The 15,228-nt window shown below is 53.2% G+C and overlaps 5 protein-coding genes across 5 annotated transcripts; 2 read left to right on the forward strand and 3 right to left on the reverse strand.

Moving 5' to 3' along the window:
* Positions 1-430: 430 nt before the first annotated feature.
* ALT_0730 (EF hand domain protein) lies at positions 431-3,784 on the forward strand (the record flags this gene model as incomplete). The annotated part of the gene is made up of 1 exon (XM_033556193.2): positions 431-3,784. One exon carries the CDS (start codon positions 431-433, stop codon positions 3,782-3,784), a length of 3,354 nt encoding a protein of 1,117 aa, XP_033412084.2.
* A 202-nt stretch (positions 3,785-3,986) lies between these two features.
* ALT_0731 (WD40 repeat domain-containing protein) lies at positions 3,987-5,820 on the reverse strand (the record flags this gene model as incomplete). Its single annotated transcript, XM_033556194.2, has 2 exons — positions 3,987-5,612; positions 5,704-5,820. 2 exons carry the CDS (start codon positions 5,818-5,820, stop codon positions 3,987-3,989), a joined length of 1,743 nt encoding a protein of 580 aa, XP_033412085.1.
* Positions 5,821-6,588: 768 nt separating this feature from the next.
* Positions 6,589-7,218, reverse strand: ALT_0732 (cornichon family protein; the record flags this gene model as incomplete). Its single annotated transcript, XM_033556195.1, has 4 exons — positions 6,589-6,681; positions 6,740-6,806; positions 6,897-7,052; positions 7,118-7,218. 4 exons carry the CDS (start codon positions 7,216-7,218, stop codon positions 6,589-6,591), a joined length of 417 nt encoding a protein of 138 aa, XP_033412086.1.
* An 895-nt stretch (positions 7,219-8,113) lies between these two features.
* Positions 8,114-11,580, reverse strand: ALT_0733 (putative ATP-dependent permease ADP1; the record flags this gene model as incomplete). The annotated part of the gene is made up of 4 exons (XM_033556196.1): positions 8,114-8,350; positions 8,409-9,806; positions 9,875-9,905; positions 9,983-11,580. 4 exons carry the CDS (start codon positions 11,578-11,580, stop codon positions 8,114-8,116), a joined length of 3,264 nt encoding a protein of 1,087 aa, XP_033412087.1.
* Positions 11,581-13,009: 1,429 nt separating this feature from the next.
* ALT_0734 (fatty acid transporter protein) lies at positions 13,010-15,139 on the forward strand (the record flags this gene model as incomplete). Its single annotated transcript, XM_033556197.1, has 3 exons — positions 13,010-13,040; positions 13,141-13,925; positions 13,979-15,139. The coding sequence occupies 3 exons, from the start codon at positions 13,010-13,012 to the stop codon at positions 15,137-15,139; spliced, it is 1,977 nt and encodes a 658-aa protein (XP_033412088.1).
* Between the last annotated feature and the right edge of the window lie 89 nt (positions 15,140-15,228).

A 15,228-nucleotide genomic window follows, 5' to 3' on the forward strand; every position in this document is an offset into this window, starting at 1 on the left:
GTAGATGTCCATAGATGCGATGACGATATATAGATATGTCGTACCTCACCAACCCTGTGACGAAACCAGGGCCAAAATTGCACATTGTTTATCTTTGGTCCTATACAGTTCACTTTAGCATGGTATTCAATGTAGAAGCTCTTGATGGGACAGATCTATGCGTCATTCCCATCGATTACCTCCGCGGAGTGACAAGAATCGGGCCCAATCTTTGTAGGCGGTCGAGGCCGTGACCGATCAAAGCCGCCCGCTACTATTTTCCTACAAACACAGCTCTCCAGATATATTTATGCGAGACCTTTCATTACCCGCTCCTTACGCATTAATTTCACGCGGTTTAATACTCCTAAGTTCTTATTTTGATGAACAGTGATGATAATGATATCAACTTCCTAATCTCTGCAGCAGTTGCAAACCACCCTGCTCCGTCATGTCGGAGTCCCAATCACGACCAGTTTCCCTGACACGGTATCGTCCTGCTCTTTACCTGCTTACAGGTGTAGCCGCAGCCTACGCTCTGGTATACATTCACAATAATATCCTTTTCCCCTCATCGCCCCAAACACCTCTACGTCGCCGAAGAGCTGTCCGCCGAAGACGAACCGGGCCCGACGAAAGCGATGTCAGCAATACACCATCGTACCGCGCGATTGCTCATCTCGAACAACTAGAACGTCAGAATGGGGTGTATGGCACCTTTCGCATTGAGACCGAGGACGGACGCCGCGTGGAGAGCGGCCTCCTCCCATCGCTCCTGGCTACGCGCGATCAGCTGATGGAGGAAGTCGGCGTCCCGCAGGCCCATGCCGAGCGGATGCGCGAGATGATGGAGGAGACATTCCTGGAGTCATTCCTCGCTCTGGATTTCCCGTCGGCACATACAATCGAGGAAGGGAGTGCGGAAAGGAACTATCTCATCGAGCAGTTGCAGCGGCGGGGGATTTCGCGGACGGGGATCGAGAGGGCGCTGGCACGGTTTAACGAGGATGACAACTACGGCGAGGAGCTGCGACGGCGGCGTCAGAATGGAGAGAGGGTTACGCTGTCTACGTCTACGTTTCCCGAGGAGTCGGTGCCCTTGCAGAACTTGGATGGTGGGGAGACGGTGGTCGACGATCAGAGTGTCTTCTCCTGGCGGGAAGGGAATAACGAGTCGTCTCCGGCGCAGGAAGGCCAGAATCTCCTGAACCTGCTATATCACATTGCGGAGGATCAGTCTAGACGAGATGGCTATATCCACCGACAAGTGACGTGTAATAGCTGCGGTGCCATGCCCATTCAAGGCATACGGTATCGGTGCGCAAATTGCATTGACTATGACCTGTGCGAGACATGTGAGGCGATGCAGGTGCACATCAAAACTCATCTCTTCTACAAGGTTCGGATCCCGGCGCCCTTCCTAGGAAATCCTAGACAGTCGCAGCCGGTGTGGTACCCGGGAAAGCCTGCCATGCTGCCTCGGAGCCTGCCACGCGCGCTGGCGAAGCGTTTGATGAAGGAGACCAATTTTGAGAACACGGAATTGGACGCTCTCTGGGACCAGTTCCGGTGCTTAGCCAGCTATGAGTGGCCAGACGACCCGAACAAGTTGTGCATGGCTATCGATCGCAAAACGTTTGATCGATGTTTTGTGCCGCATACTTCCATCCGCCCTCCGCCCCCATGCCTCATATACGACCGCATGTTTGCGTTCTATGACACGAACAATGATGGATTGATCGGGTTTGAAGAATTCCTCAAGGGTTTGGCCAGCTTAAATAACAAAAGCAATGACGAAAGGTTGCGGCGAGTGTTCCGCGGCTACGACATTGATGGAGATGGCTACGTGGAGCGCAAGGATTTCTTGCGGGTTTTCCGTGCATACTACGCTCTCAGCAGGGAGCTAACTCGCGACATGATTGCTGGCATGGAAGATGACTTCCTCGAGGGAGGCGCACGAGATGTCGTGCTTGGAAGTCAGCCCGTCAGCTCGGCATTCCCTGGCAGTATTCCTTCCGGGGAGCCATCAAGGACTGGGGAAGGGAAGCGCTTGAATTCCGAAGGAGATCTTGAAATCGTGGATAACCAGGGTATACTACGTCAAGATGGCACCGACACAGGCGACCGACACGCCGTTGTAGGGGAGGCAGCTGTCCGGGCCAGATGGGGATCCAGAGGGTCTTTGTTTCCAGCACAACTGACAGCACAGGCAAACTCGACTGCCGCAGATTCCAGGCGCGGAGATTCGAATGTTCCTCGTTCAAGCGATGCACAACAAGGGAACGACGAAGATGCCAGCTCCGATGAGGACGGGTCCAGCTCCTCAGTGGCCAGTGACTGGCCCGGCACGGAGAACATTCTCGAACAAGATATTGTCAACGCTCTCGGGACTCCTGTCCCTCTTCAAGAGGTCACTGACCCTGAGGACAGAGAACGCGTTGCTGATGTTGTCTTCCGTAGAATGCGTGATGACCACCACAGAATCCTAACGGACGTCCGCAGGGACGGCATTGATGAGCGGTGGAGACGGAGGGCCTTTTACACGGACGTAGAAGATGGTGCCACTGCTCCCGAAGGCTATGTGAGCGATCCTGATGTTGACCATCCGTCCGAGGATGAGGATGCCCCCGGTCACCCTTCAGCTCTCGAATCCCACCCTCCATCCCCTCGTTCTCGATCATCGTCCAAGGTGCGCTTCCAGGATGATCTCACCGATGACTATGACGTCAGATCAAATCCCTCTACTTCGTCTCGCAGTATTCCTGTAGGCGAGCGGTGGGGTGGGTTTGAGATCCCCGAGGTCGAGAAAGACGTCGGGAAGGAGATCTTGTATCAGGTAACGCAGCAGGGGTTCAACGAACTTCTCGACATCTTATTCAAGCCGAAGGAAGATCTGCTCATGGAAGCCTATCGGACCCGCACAGAGCGCAAAATCTGGGCTCGCGAGATCGAACTTGCGGAGATGATGGATCCTAAGAAACGGATGGCCCAGGAGGGTGGGACAGCAACCGACGAAGAACTGCAGGAACTCCTGAATCGGACTGGTTATTCTTTGCGAAGCCCACAATTGGAGCCTCTTCATCATAGTCCGGATTTATCTGTGCGTCCGACATTTGGGAGCCCGGAGAGTGTACAACCTGCGCACCTCGCCGATCCCGAAGAAGACGACGATTCGGCCAATTCTGCCAATTCTGCCCAAGTCGAGGAGAGGGTCGAAGAAGGCGCAGCCGCGAATGAGCCCGCGCGCCCCTTGACGCCGGAGTTTCAGGGAGCGACAGAAGCCAGCTCACTCCCTGATATACCGGCCTACGATCCGACACTACCACAATTTCGACCGAACGAAGAATCAGAACCTCCCTGTGAAGTGCGCGGCCTACCGGTTCCGGACCTTGACAACTCGCTCTTCGTCCCTATGACTTCTGTGTCGCAAACCGACCTCCAACAACAGCAGCAGGATCTCCCGGCGGAGCTTCGTCTTCAACCGGGTAGCACCGCCTTCCCTGTACCATCCTCCTCACCTGATGCCGAAGCCACCGCACCCAAGATGCCCCCTTCACCCATTCAACCTCTTCCTCCAGCATCATCTTCATCGCCCTCCCTCCCGCGACGCCATGGTCCCACGCTTCCTCCGTCCACGCTGACGCTTACTCGCTGGGCATACCTGAACCAGATAGAGCGGGAGGCGAAGGAACGCGGCGGCACAGGCGCCAAGCTCAACTTCGAGGAGTTTTCTCGCCGGATGGCGGCAGACCGGGGCCGCAGGTTGGCGTTTGTGGCCAGCTGGATCGAAATGGCTAGTTTTTAGCCTGTATCTCTTGTATAATATAAGGAAGGAAGAACAGGTGCTACTGCTACAAATCGTTGCATCTTACGGCATAGTAGGTAGATTAGGTGAATAAAATCATACCCTCTTGGGTAATTCAAAGACATCCATGCAAAGTGACGAGTAAACCTGTAGTATACACAGATAGCATGCCATGCCGTGCGAGCAACCAACTAGACGAAAATTAATCCCAGTATTTGATGACGCCCTCCAATCCACCCGTAACCACTTTACTCGTCTCCTGGGGATGCCAGTCCAGACAGGTGGTGGCACCGCCCTCTTTCCCACCGGCCATGATCTTATGGTACATCTTGCCCGTCTTCCAGTCCCAGAAACAGACGTAGCCGCCGCTGTCACCGGACGCGACGAACTGGCCGTCGGGCGAGATCTTCACATCAACAGCGTACCCGGCGTTATTGTGGCCGCGGAAACTCTTCTTGCGGTTCTGCCGGAATTTGTCCGTGGCGCCGTACACGACGATCTGGTTGTCGCCGGACTGGAAGGCGACATACTTGCCGTTTGGATGGGGCGCCGCGCGCGTCAGGGCGAACATGTACGGTTCCGCGATGAACTTGATGGGCACGGGGATGCCGTACTCCCAGGCGCGCAGGGACTTGTCGTCCGAGGTGGAGATGAAGCGGCGGTTCTCGTCGACGAAAGTGATGGTGTTGATGGCCGCCAGGTGGTGGTCGTATTCCTGCACCAGCTCGCCGGAGCGCGTGTCGAACTGCACGATCTTCTTGTCGGACATGCCGGCCAGGAACTCGTGGGAGTGGTCGGCGCCCGGGTTGAAGCGCAGGACGTGCGGTGTCTTGCCTGTGGAGAAGCGTGCGATGCACTTGCCGTACTCGGTGTCCCAGAGTTTCATCTGGCGGTCGTACGAGGCTGTCAGGAAGGTCTTGCCGGACGGGTGGAAGTCCGTGTCGGTTATAGCCTTGGAGTGGCCCGAAAAGGTCCGCAGGAGCTCCCGGGAGTGATACACATCCCAAATCTTGGCTTTGCCGTCAGCAGCGGACGAGAGAAGCAGGTGGCCGGAGGTGGGGAAGAAGCGCAGCGAAGTGATGGCCTTGGTGTGCGATTTCCAGGTGTGGATGAGCTTCTTGGGCACATAATTCTTGATGCTGCCGACCTCCTTTTCCAGGTCGACGTCCAGGTCCCGCGGGACGTGCATGTACGTCCGTCCCAGATAGTCGAATTGCTCGCTGCCGTGGAATTCGGTCGTTTCCACCTTGGACGCGTCGTCCTGGTATTCGGTCGCCGCCTTGCTCATGGCGGGCATGTGTGCCGGCGCCAGCTCCTCGTCCTCCTCCACGAACTCCTCGTCCGTTCCCAGCTCCTGACCCGCCAAGGCGGCTTCCTCCTCGTAGACACGGTCGTCGTCCTGGTACTTCGCCCAGGGTCCCAGATACGCGCCCTCGCCCTCGACGATGCTGGGGTCGCCCTTCTTCTGCCGCTTGGCGCGCAGCGCCGCAGACACCTCCTTGGACGGCTTCATCTGGATCACGTCTCGGCCTCCATGTTCTGCCGCACTGTTCAAATTCCCCACAAACTGGTCCGGCGCCGAGGGGTTTCGCGTGTATCCCAGACTCTGGAATGTGCGGTGCTGCGCGGCGAACGTTGCCTCGCTGATGGCGGCCTCTTCGGCGAATCCGGTCGGGACGTTTTTGCGTTTCAGGCCGCCGGCAGAGCCGGCTGGCTTGAAGGGGTTCGCCGGCCCTTGCGACGGTCGTGAGAGATCGTCATATGTTGCGTTGTAAGTGAGGGCGTTGGACGTGGTGTTAGCCAGCATGATCTGCATGTGCACTGGATCCTATGGGATCGTTAGTTCCATAGCCTTGATGCAAGAGGAAACCAATTTTTTCTGGAAAGAAGATAAGATCTGGCTGCTCAAGGGACCAAACCTCTGTGTTCACTTCGGGCGCAGCGACGACCTTGGTCGCTGGGGTCGCCGTTGCGACCTGGGGTGTTGTGGCGTCATCGTCGCTGGAGTAGTAGTCGGCACCTAATAATGATGCCATGTTGGAGATATGTCCTTCCGGCGATGGAATGAGAGTAAATAGACGTCTCAAACTACGTCGGATGGTTGATGGCTGTTGGTGTTCCTGGGAAAAGTGAGTCGCTACAGAGAGTCGGCGAGTCTGGAATTTTTACGGGCGACGGGACAACCACGAGCGAAGGCCGATGGAGAACGCAGGATGAGATCAACCACGCAACTATACACAACTCGACATCCATTCCTCGTATTGGGTATCAAATAATTGGCGTGCATATCCTTGGTCTTTTTTATTATTCTGTTATAGTTACATCACCCTAAGGGTATCGTACGCTCTTTATTGTCAAACCGCTCAAGAGGTATATACAGCATTACAGACATCAACAGCATGAAAATAGCAAAGGAACATCACAAGCAGCAATTACAGCATCATGGCATCTTGCCAAACCTTCCTCCATACGTCCTCTTTCTGACTATGACCAAAAGCAGTCAGTCAGGATCAAGAACCATCTATCATCACCACACCTCGTACAATCATTGACATCACCCAACATTGCATCTTATACCCACTGCTTGAATCTTGGCAGTCGCCTAGTCCAACGCTGCCCGTCAGAGTTTCATCACTGATCATGGACAGGTATTCGACGAGGCAAACGCCCTCGACACTTATCAGGCAGGCACTGAGGTCCAGGGATCTAACTTTGTCCCCCGTACGAGAAAAGACAGCGAACGCATCATTGACTCCTCAAGGGGAACGGCCGTAACGCATCGCATACTCCGTCTTGTCACGAAGTCAGTGGGATTCGTCGCGGATTAGAGCAACGATCATGCTGTAGAGGTAGAAGAAGAACATCAAGAGGTGGAAGCCTAGCTTGATGAAGGATTCCTGTTGACTTTCGTTAGCTGAACCTTCCCCGTGTGGCGAGATACAAGTGCCTATCTACCTTCTTGTGTACATTCAGCTTGCGGAAGATCTCAGTCGCATCCAGAAGGTGCTGGTTGTCAAGGATCCTAGAAACAGAAGACGGGTTAGCCTGGTCTCCCTATTCTCGCCGCCCAACTCAAACACTCCTACGGGGTCCCTGTTCGGACAAAACATACTTCTTGGCATTGAATGCCAACAGAGGCAGGTTGAGAATGAGCGCGAGCCAGTAGCCGTTGATCAGGAACAAGACAGTGAGGAAAGCGTGGACAGCGGCTTCGGGGATGATGTAGGCGTTAAGACGGTTGCAGAGGTCAATGGGGTTGATGTAGTCACTGCAGCAAGTAACCAGATTAGATTGTGTCACTTGATTTCAGAGGTCGCAACTACGGAGACTTACCATTCCAGATCGCTGTACATGATAGTAAAGAAGACCTGCAGGAACAGGTTGACGGCGTTGATGAGCACCGCCAACAGGTAGAGCCACGCTTCACCGGACATGTTGCTGATTCGACTGCTTCTAAGAGAGGGTGATGGAGAGGAAGACGATGAGGATAAGCCGGCGCTCGAGGCTCACACGAAGAATAGGGAGGCTGGTGGAAATAAGGTCTGGAGCTGTGGACTGCAGACTGTGGAGGGGTCTAGAGAGAGCAGAGTTGGGGGTGGATTCTTCCGCTCAGAAAAGCCGGAATGGAGAAGCGAGCGGGCGGTGAGGCCGAAAGAAGCCTAGACTGGGAGCTACGATAACGCAAATGATTAGGGGTTAAGAGTAGAAGAAGAGATGATCTGAGTGATAGTAGGTCTAAGGGTTCAATGTTGAAATCTCTCAGCTTGAGAATGACTTCAGCAAATGGAGAGAAGAATCTGACGCAGGAGGTTGGAGCTGTGCTGGTGGTTTGTGCGGAGTGATGATCTAACCAGTTGGAGTAAAAGAACAGGTAGGAGTCCAGGACGTCCACGCACATGTAATGGGATAATAATAATATGGAATATGAATCAGATGTTGATAAAAAGATCTGTTCAGATGAACTACTAAGACTACTACTGCTTCTACTAACGCTACAACCAGCATAGCATAGCTGATGCTGATTCTCTCGGTCAAACAATGACGTTCGGAACACGTGCTTCTATCCGCATCTGGCGTCTTCGATGGACCTCGTCAAGCAAGAGCATCGTTCAGCAATCATATATATATATATATATATATACATTCAGTGTATCATTCCGACGCAAATCCCATCCCTGAAACACAAGGAAGAGACCCATATGTCCGTTTAAACATCACAAGCAATAATAATAGATGTGTGATTATGCATCGCAAGAAGAAACATCGATCCTAGGCGGTTCGGATGACCCGGTCATCGTCCGCGCAACAGGGGTAAAGTAGCCAAATTATCTACCGCTTCTCCACGAGCAAGAAATGCATCGCTGCATAGGCAATCACGATGAATGCTCCGGAGATGATGGCCAGTCCGATGACATCCGGCCAGAACGCCAGGGTATCAAACCCAAATGCGCTCAAGATGGAGGCTCCAGGAACTTCAATGTCTAGTCCATACTTGTGGTCAATCAACGTCAAGAAGGTCACTTCATTCACAATCAGTGCCTCGAAACCGTAGTGGAAGATGGACAGCTAGTGATATGTTAGCATTCTTAAAAACTTTCGGGGGTAAAATAGCCTGAAAACTCACAGTCTGAAGCCACAATGCGGACTTTGGAATCGCGTCATGGTTGAGCAAGAGACCCGCAAACAACAAGCTGAAGAGCATGACGAGACTGCCGATCAAGTTGGCCACGCCTCCGTCACGGAAGACAATACCGATGAACAGGCAAATGTTAGCCGCAGCCAAATTGAAGAGCACAAGCACCAGGATGAAGCGGAAGAATTCTCCCCAAGCAGGAATCAGTCCGGTCATGGGGTACACAATGATTCCCATGATGATCGGAGGTATCAATCTTAGGGGGACGACGTCGAAGACCACCTTGGCAGCAAAGTAGGTAATGGGATGATAGTAGCCATTGGCCCGCTCTCGGACGAACAGAAGCCTTTCGGTGGAGAAGACAGTCAGACTGGTAAGCGTGCTGAATCCGAACAGAGCCAAGATGAAGAAGAAAAGACCCAAGCGGTTCTGGAAGCCCTTGATGTCGTCCGTCAGCCCATAGAAGAGATATCCACATAGCACTGCCAGGAGAATCGAGATCGCGTAATGTGTAAGCATCAGCATCGGGTTCCGATACAAATTGCGCCATGTCCGCTGAGAGAGGATAACAAACTGTCGCAAAAGGCTGACTCTTGGGTAACTCTTTGCATGACCGGTAGCAGCTCCTGACATGATCTCCGCATTGGTAGAACCGTTCGCGACGTGAGCTTTCTGGACGGCCGCAACGATCTCATCATGAACCGAGCGAGCAACATCAGAGGAGGCGTAGTTGGCGACCAGGATGTCAAGATCGGTTGGGCCAGGGGCAGCAGGTGGCAAGTGATCAGGGTCATCCAGAACCTGGGGTGGAACATGGCCCTGTTGGCGGGAGAGACGAAGCCACTGCTGAGTGCTGTCAGATACTTCACCAGCGTCTTCTTCATCAGTCTTCGGTGTCGGCGGCGTCTCGTGGTCCTTTTTACGCGAGTATAGCTGTTTATCCTGTCGCTGCTTGAGAGAGATCCGTCGTTTACTCTTGGGGCGTCGACCGGACTCAACGCTGTCCTCGATGCTCGCGTTGGAGGCGCTCGCAACCGACTTCACCGCTCTCAAACTACTCGAGGCAGTCCGCGGGGGCTGCACGTCCAAGAAGGGCCTCTCATTTCCATTTTCATGTGACCGGGTAACGCTAGCATGCATGGTGAGATCCACAAGGTAGTCGGCAATATTGAAGCCCGGAGGGCAGGAGTAGCCTGAATTGTCGAAATACTGTTGACATGTTGAGAATGGGCCCGAATATACGGTCTTTCCTTGAGCCAGGAGAATGAGACGATCGAAGAGCGCCACAATGTTCGACCTTGGTTGGTGAATGGTGAAAATAACTGTGCGATTGTAGGTTTTGGCCAAAGTAACCAGGCATTCAACAACGTTGAAAGCGTTGAAAGCGTCCTATTTTAAAGCCATTAGCAAATGAACAACCAAAAAGTGCGGTCACACCAGATTTGGGAAACTCATACCAATCCACTGGTAGGTTCGTCCAAGAAGAGGCTGCCACGCAACGCTGGTCAGTAATTTGTCTGATGTCACAACTTTAGATTACTCTGTCGCATGATTGTCACACTCACATGCTCGGGCTGGTGACGAGTTCGCAGGCAATGCCGACTCGGCGTTTCTCTCCACCAGAAATGCCCCGGCCTCTGCCTTCCTCGGATCCAATCAACTGGTCTTTAATGTGGTGGATTCCAAGCTGCTTTTCCACTTCAAGTACACGCTGTTCTTTAGCGGCTCGGCTCATGTCCCGAGGGAGCCTCAGCAATGCGCTGGTTAGGATAGTTTCATGCACCGTTAGCGTTGGCAGCATAGTGTCCTCTTGGTCGACAAAGCCGACCATGCTCTTGAAGTCGTGATCGCTGAGCTTTTCTCCGTTGATGTAGAAGTCGCCCTGCACCGTACCCCGCTTGTTCTTGCGAGCCAGAATGTCCAGGAAGGTTGTCTTTCCTGCACCGGATGCTCCCATGATAGCTGTAATTTCGCCAGGATGCGCAGCGCCTTGGATGCCAGATAGGATTTCCTTTCCGTTAAGGTAGTAAGACACGTTATCCCAGTACAAGGCGGCGGGCTTGTGGTCTGCAAGAAGTCTGGCAGCCTCATCGTCCGAGTCATCGGATAGAGGAAGATAGATTCGTCCATGGTAGGATCTGCGGGAGAGGTACCACACACACAGAATGACGGCGACGACAAAGAGAGCGCAGCCCGCAATCACACCAGCAATCAGAGGGGTATTGATTTGCTTGATCGGGCGCACATATCCTGGGACATCTGTATGATACAAGCACTCACCAGCATCACAATTCAAAAAGATACTAGGGTCCCCGAAGACGCTCTTGATCAAGTCATCCATTGCCGGCTCCTGGAATTTGCTTCCGTCCTCCGGACTGCCACCTTCAGTGGTTAGGGTTCGGAAAGAGGCGGGGCCCTTGATCTCCTGCGCAAGAAACTCTCCGATATCAATTGAACCCTCCTCACCACAAAGCATGCGTCCTGGAATGCACTTGCAGTTGATATTTTTGCAGTTGTAGGTCGACTTATTCTGGTTGTAGCCTGTCTCCAGATTCCAGTCGCAGGTGTCCAAGGCGCAGTAGAAGGACTCCTTCTGGTCCACCCAAAACTGAAAGTTGCAGGTGTGGTCGTCGGCCTCACACGAAAACGTCACCTGGGGCTTTCTGCCCTGGAGCTGGTCCAAGATCTTGCGGTTGGTCACATCGCACGTCTGGTAATTCTCCTTGACCGTGACGCCTTGCTTGTAGCAGACGCCTCCTTCACCTTCCGGCATCATCGCATTGCAGGCATCGTTCGTCTCGCAAACGTTGCAATTAATACCGCTCCAGCCCTCTTTGCAGTCGCAGGACCCGCCCTTTCGCGGCGCTCGATTCACCCCATCAGCTAGAGAGCCACAGACCGGCTCCGAGCAGTCATCACCACCAAAACCAGGCGGACATACGCATTTGCCGTTGAATTTGTTGCAGGGCGCGAATTGGGCGCATTGAAAAGCATCGAGCTGACAGTTGAAGCACGGAGGACATTCGGGAGGTCGGTCATCGAGCGCGGAGAAGAGCGGGGGGAGTAGCGCAGACTGGGAGTAGTTGCTGCGGGCTGATGTAGTCGATGCGCTGAATGAGAGGAGAGCGGCTAAGGAGAGCCGTGCGGCAGATTTCAAACGCATGATGACTTATTTGTGCGCGGAGATCAATCAACAATGGTTTCCTTTCGCTCCGAGAGCGACTGAGTACCAGGCGGAGCTCCAACAGTTATCGCCGACCGCCGAGTATCAAGCAAGAAGAACTAGCATTTGGTGAGTCGGAAACAAAACGAGAACGACCAGGACAAGGTCGTTTTAATAAACCGGAGTCAATATTTGTATCAACGATGACTATAGAAGAGAGATGGAGAGGCGTTGAGATGGAGTAAGGACAGATGGGGAGGTTGGAGTGCAACCTGGAACACGCCAATCGGTCTGGTCCTGCCTGGTAACAGTACCTTAGTAACAGTGTCGGATGACGACAGGCGGTGCCTGGTAGCCTTGGCTCGGGCGGGTAAAAGGCGGAGAAGCGACGGAGGGGGGAAGAGGAACCAGTGCATGAATAGGTACACAGCTGTCTAGTTACTGTCATGAATTTACTCTCATGGATTTAGTTATTCTCTATGATTATATCTGTTCGTTTAAGAGAACTATCAATACTTCCTCAGATGGTTGCTCTTCTATCAGCTTCAACTCATGCGGAGACGGGTCCGTCCACGTGACCTGTACCTGGCTCAAAGTCAAAAGCAGCGATTGCATAGAAAAGAAGCCGAAGAAGTTAAACAGGATGCATACCTAGGTAGCTAAGATAGGTCATTTTCTAGATATTAGTGGCTGTACAAAATTAGATGTCACTCAGTATAAGCCGAGACCATGTCATCAGGCAAGGAAGTTCGATCTTCCCCACATTCTTCTGCTTGGATGGCAGCTGCCACTGAGTGAGTTCATGGAAAAATAACTAGTACCTATGATGAGGGATGCCAGTCGTTGCGAAGGAATAATTCTCAATCTAATAATCACTTAGGAGTCTGGTTTCTGGTGAGATTGTAGATAGAGGTCTGTGTACCTGTGCATTATTCTCCGAGATGGGGCGGAGCTGTTGAATATAGAGTTATGCACATGTGATTCTACATAAAGAAGGAAAAAGGAAAAAAAAGCCACTCCTCCATTCCAGGAACACATTTGGTTTTCGTTCCTGAATGAGAGAAAGCAAGAGGTCAAGCCTACTTAACTCTTAAGACATCTAGACAGGATCCACATCTGCTTTAAATGACATCGCTGATCATCATTATTCAGTGCTCACTAATGATTGCAGCATAGCATAACTCCGGACCTGGTGTGGTCGGATCCAGCCAAACCGCCAAACCGAGGCATCAACATGTTGCCTCCAGCTCGTGCACTTGGCATCAGCACATCCTCGTGCCTTCATTCTTATAGTTCCCCTCTTTTCTATTCTCATTAGCCATTAGACTGTTTCTTCTTCTATATGGTGATTGTCTTGTATTGTGTTTAGACTTGTCCGTTGTACTACCAGTTGTTCTATCCAGCCGTTCTTGCTCCCCCCGCCCTCACAATGCTACCCATTCCGATCCCTTCTCTTCCAGGTATGTCTTCATTTAAGCGATTGTCCTTTTGAAGTCTCAAGTCATCCCTAGAATTTAACATACTCTGCCATAAAAATAATACTGATTCTACGTCTTCAAGATGTCCCTCTCTCACTCTCCGGGCCAGCTATCGCCACGGCGCTGGCCTACCTGAACGCCAAGTACTCAATCTTCTATGACGTGACATTGATCAAGGCTCTGTTGAAGATCGCTGTAAAAAATAGCCTGGCACAGCGCCGCGATCGCCTCAACTTATTCTACGTCCTCGAGAGCCATGCTCTCTCCCCGGCAACAAAAGACCAAACGTTCATTGTCTACAATGGTCGTACCTGGTCCTTCCATGAAACATACGAGCTTGCTCTGCGTTATGGGAACTGGTTCAAGACAGTGCACAACGTCAAGCCCAAGGAGATCGTTGCCGTGGACTTTATGAATTCATCGACATTCATCTTCCTTCTGCTGGGTCTATGGAGCATCGGTGCCGTGCCAGCATTCATCAACTACAATCTAACCGGAAAACCCTTGACACATTCAGTCCGCACGTCGACTGCTAGGCTCCTGATAGTCGATGACGAAGTGCGCAACTGTTTCCCGCCGGAGCAGTTGGGGATTTTCGCTTCCGCCGACTTCCGCGAGGACAAGGGTGCTGTGGAGGTGGTCTTCTTCACGCCGGATGTGGAAGCTCAGGTCATGCAGGCCGAGGCTGTCCGTGGGGACGACAAAGCGCGCAGCGGCCCAGTCTTGCGTGATATGGCCATGTTGATCTACACAAGCGGCACTACTGGACTTCCCAAACCCGCCATTGTCAGTTGGAGGAAATGCTGGACGGGCAGCACTTTTGTGTCCACCTGGTTGGGCTTAAAGCCGGCGGACCGCTTCTTCACAGTACGTTGACCTGCCTTACACATATCATGTGTGACCAACGCTGACAAAACCAGTGCATGCCTCTCTATCACTCTTCCGCTACCGTCCTTGGTTTCTTGTCCTGTCTGATGAGTGCATCGACGTTTGTCATCGGCCATAAATTCTCCGCTAGGAGCTTCTGGAAAGAAGCCCGTGAGAATAACGCCACGATTGTCCAGTATGTGGGTGAAACGCTACGCTACCTCCTGGCCGTGCCGCCTCAGATCGACTCAGTCACGGGCGAAGACCTAGACAAGAAACATAACGTCCGGGTCATCTTCGGTAACGGCCTGCGACCCGACATCTGGAATCGGGTCAAGGAGCGGTTCAACGTTCCAACGATTGCCGAGTTCTACGCCGCAACCGAGGGCACCTCCGGATCATGGAACCTTTCCTCCAACGACTTTACTGCAGGGGCTATCGGTCGAAACGGCGCCCTGACCAAACTAATCTTGGGCGGCAGTCTCGCCGTCGTCGAGGTAGACCACGAGTCTCAGGAGCCCTGGCGCGACCCGAAAACGGGCCTCTGCCGCAAAGTTCCGTACGGCCAGCCCGGCGAGTTACTCTACGCAATCGACCCCAACGACCCTTCGGATAAGTTCCAGGGCTACTTCAAGAACTCCAAGGCCACGGAAGGTAAAATCATTCGCGACGTCCTCCGCAAGGGCGACGCATTTTTCCGCACCGGCGACATGGTTCGCTGGGATATGGAAGGACGGTGGTACTTCTCCGACCGGCTCGGCGACACCTTCCGCTGGAAGTCGGAGAACGTCTCCACGAGCGAGGTGGCCGAAGTCCTGGGCACGCATCCGGACGTGCACGAGGCCAATGTCTACGGCGTGGCATTGCCGAACCACGACGGCCGTGCTGGCTGCGCCGCCATCGTCTTCCAGCAGCAGTTGCAAGCCGCCAACCCGTCCGAACTCGCTGCGCCGTCCCAGAAAGTCCTCGACAGTCTCGCAGCTCACGTCCTGAAAAACCTGCCCCGCTTTGCGGCTCCCTTGTTCCTCCGCGTCACGCCGGAGATGCAGGCGACAGGCAACAACAAGCAGCAGAAACACGTCCTGCGCACCGAAGGCGTGGACCCTGCGCTCGTCAGCGGTAAGGATAAGCTGTACTGGCTGCAGGGGAACACCTATGTTCCATTCGAGCAGAAGGACTGGAACCGGTTGCATTCCGGACAAGTCAAGCTGTGATTCATTATACTTCCATGCACCCCTACGTAGTAGCCGTTACTTCCTGCCTTGATACCCTGCGCGACCCTCCTCACGCCCTCGAAATCGCC

Source organism: Aspergillus lentulus (genome assembly GCF_001445615.1).
Source record: "Aspergillus lentulus DNA, contig: Alt01, strain: IFM 54703, whole genome shotgun sequence".
In the NCBI taxonomy this organism is placed as follows: domain Eukaryota; kingdom Fungi; phylum Ascomycota; class Eurotiomycetes; order Eurotiales; family Aspergillaceae; genus Aspergillus; species Aspergillus lentulus.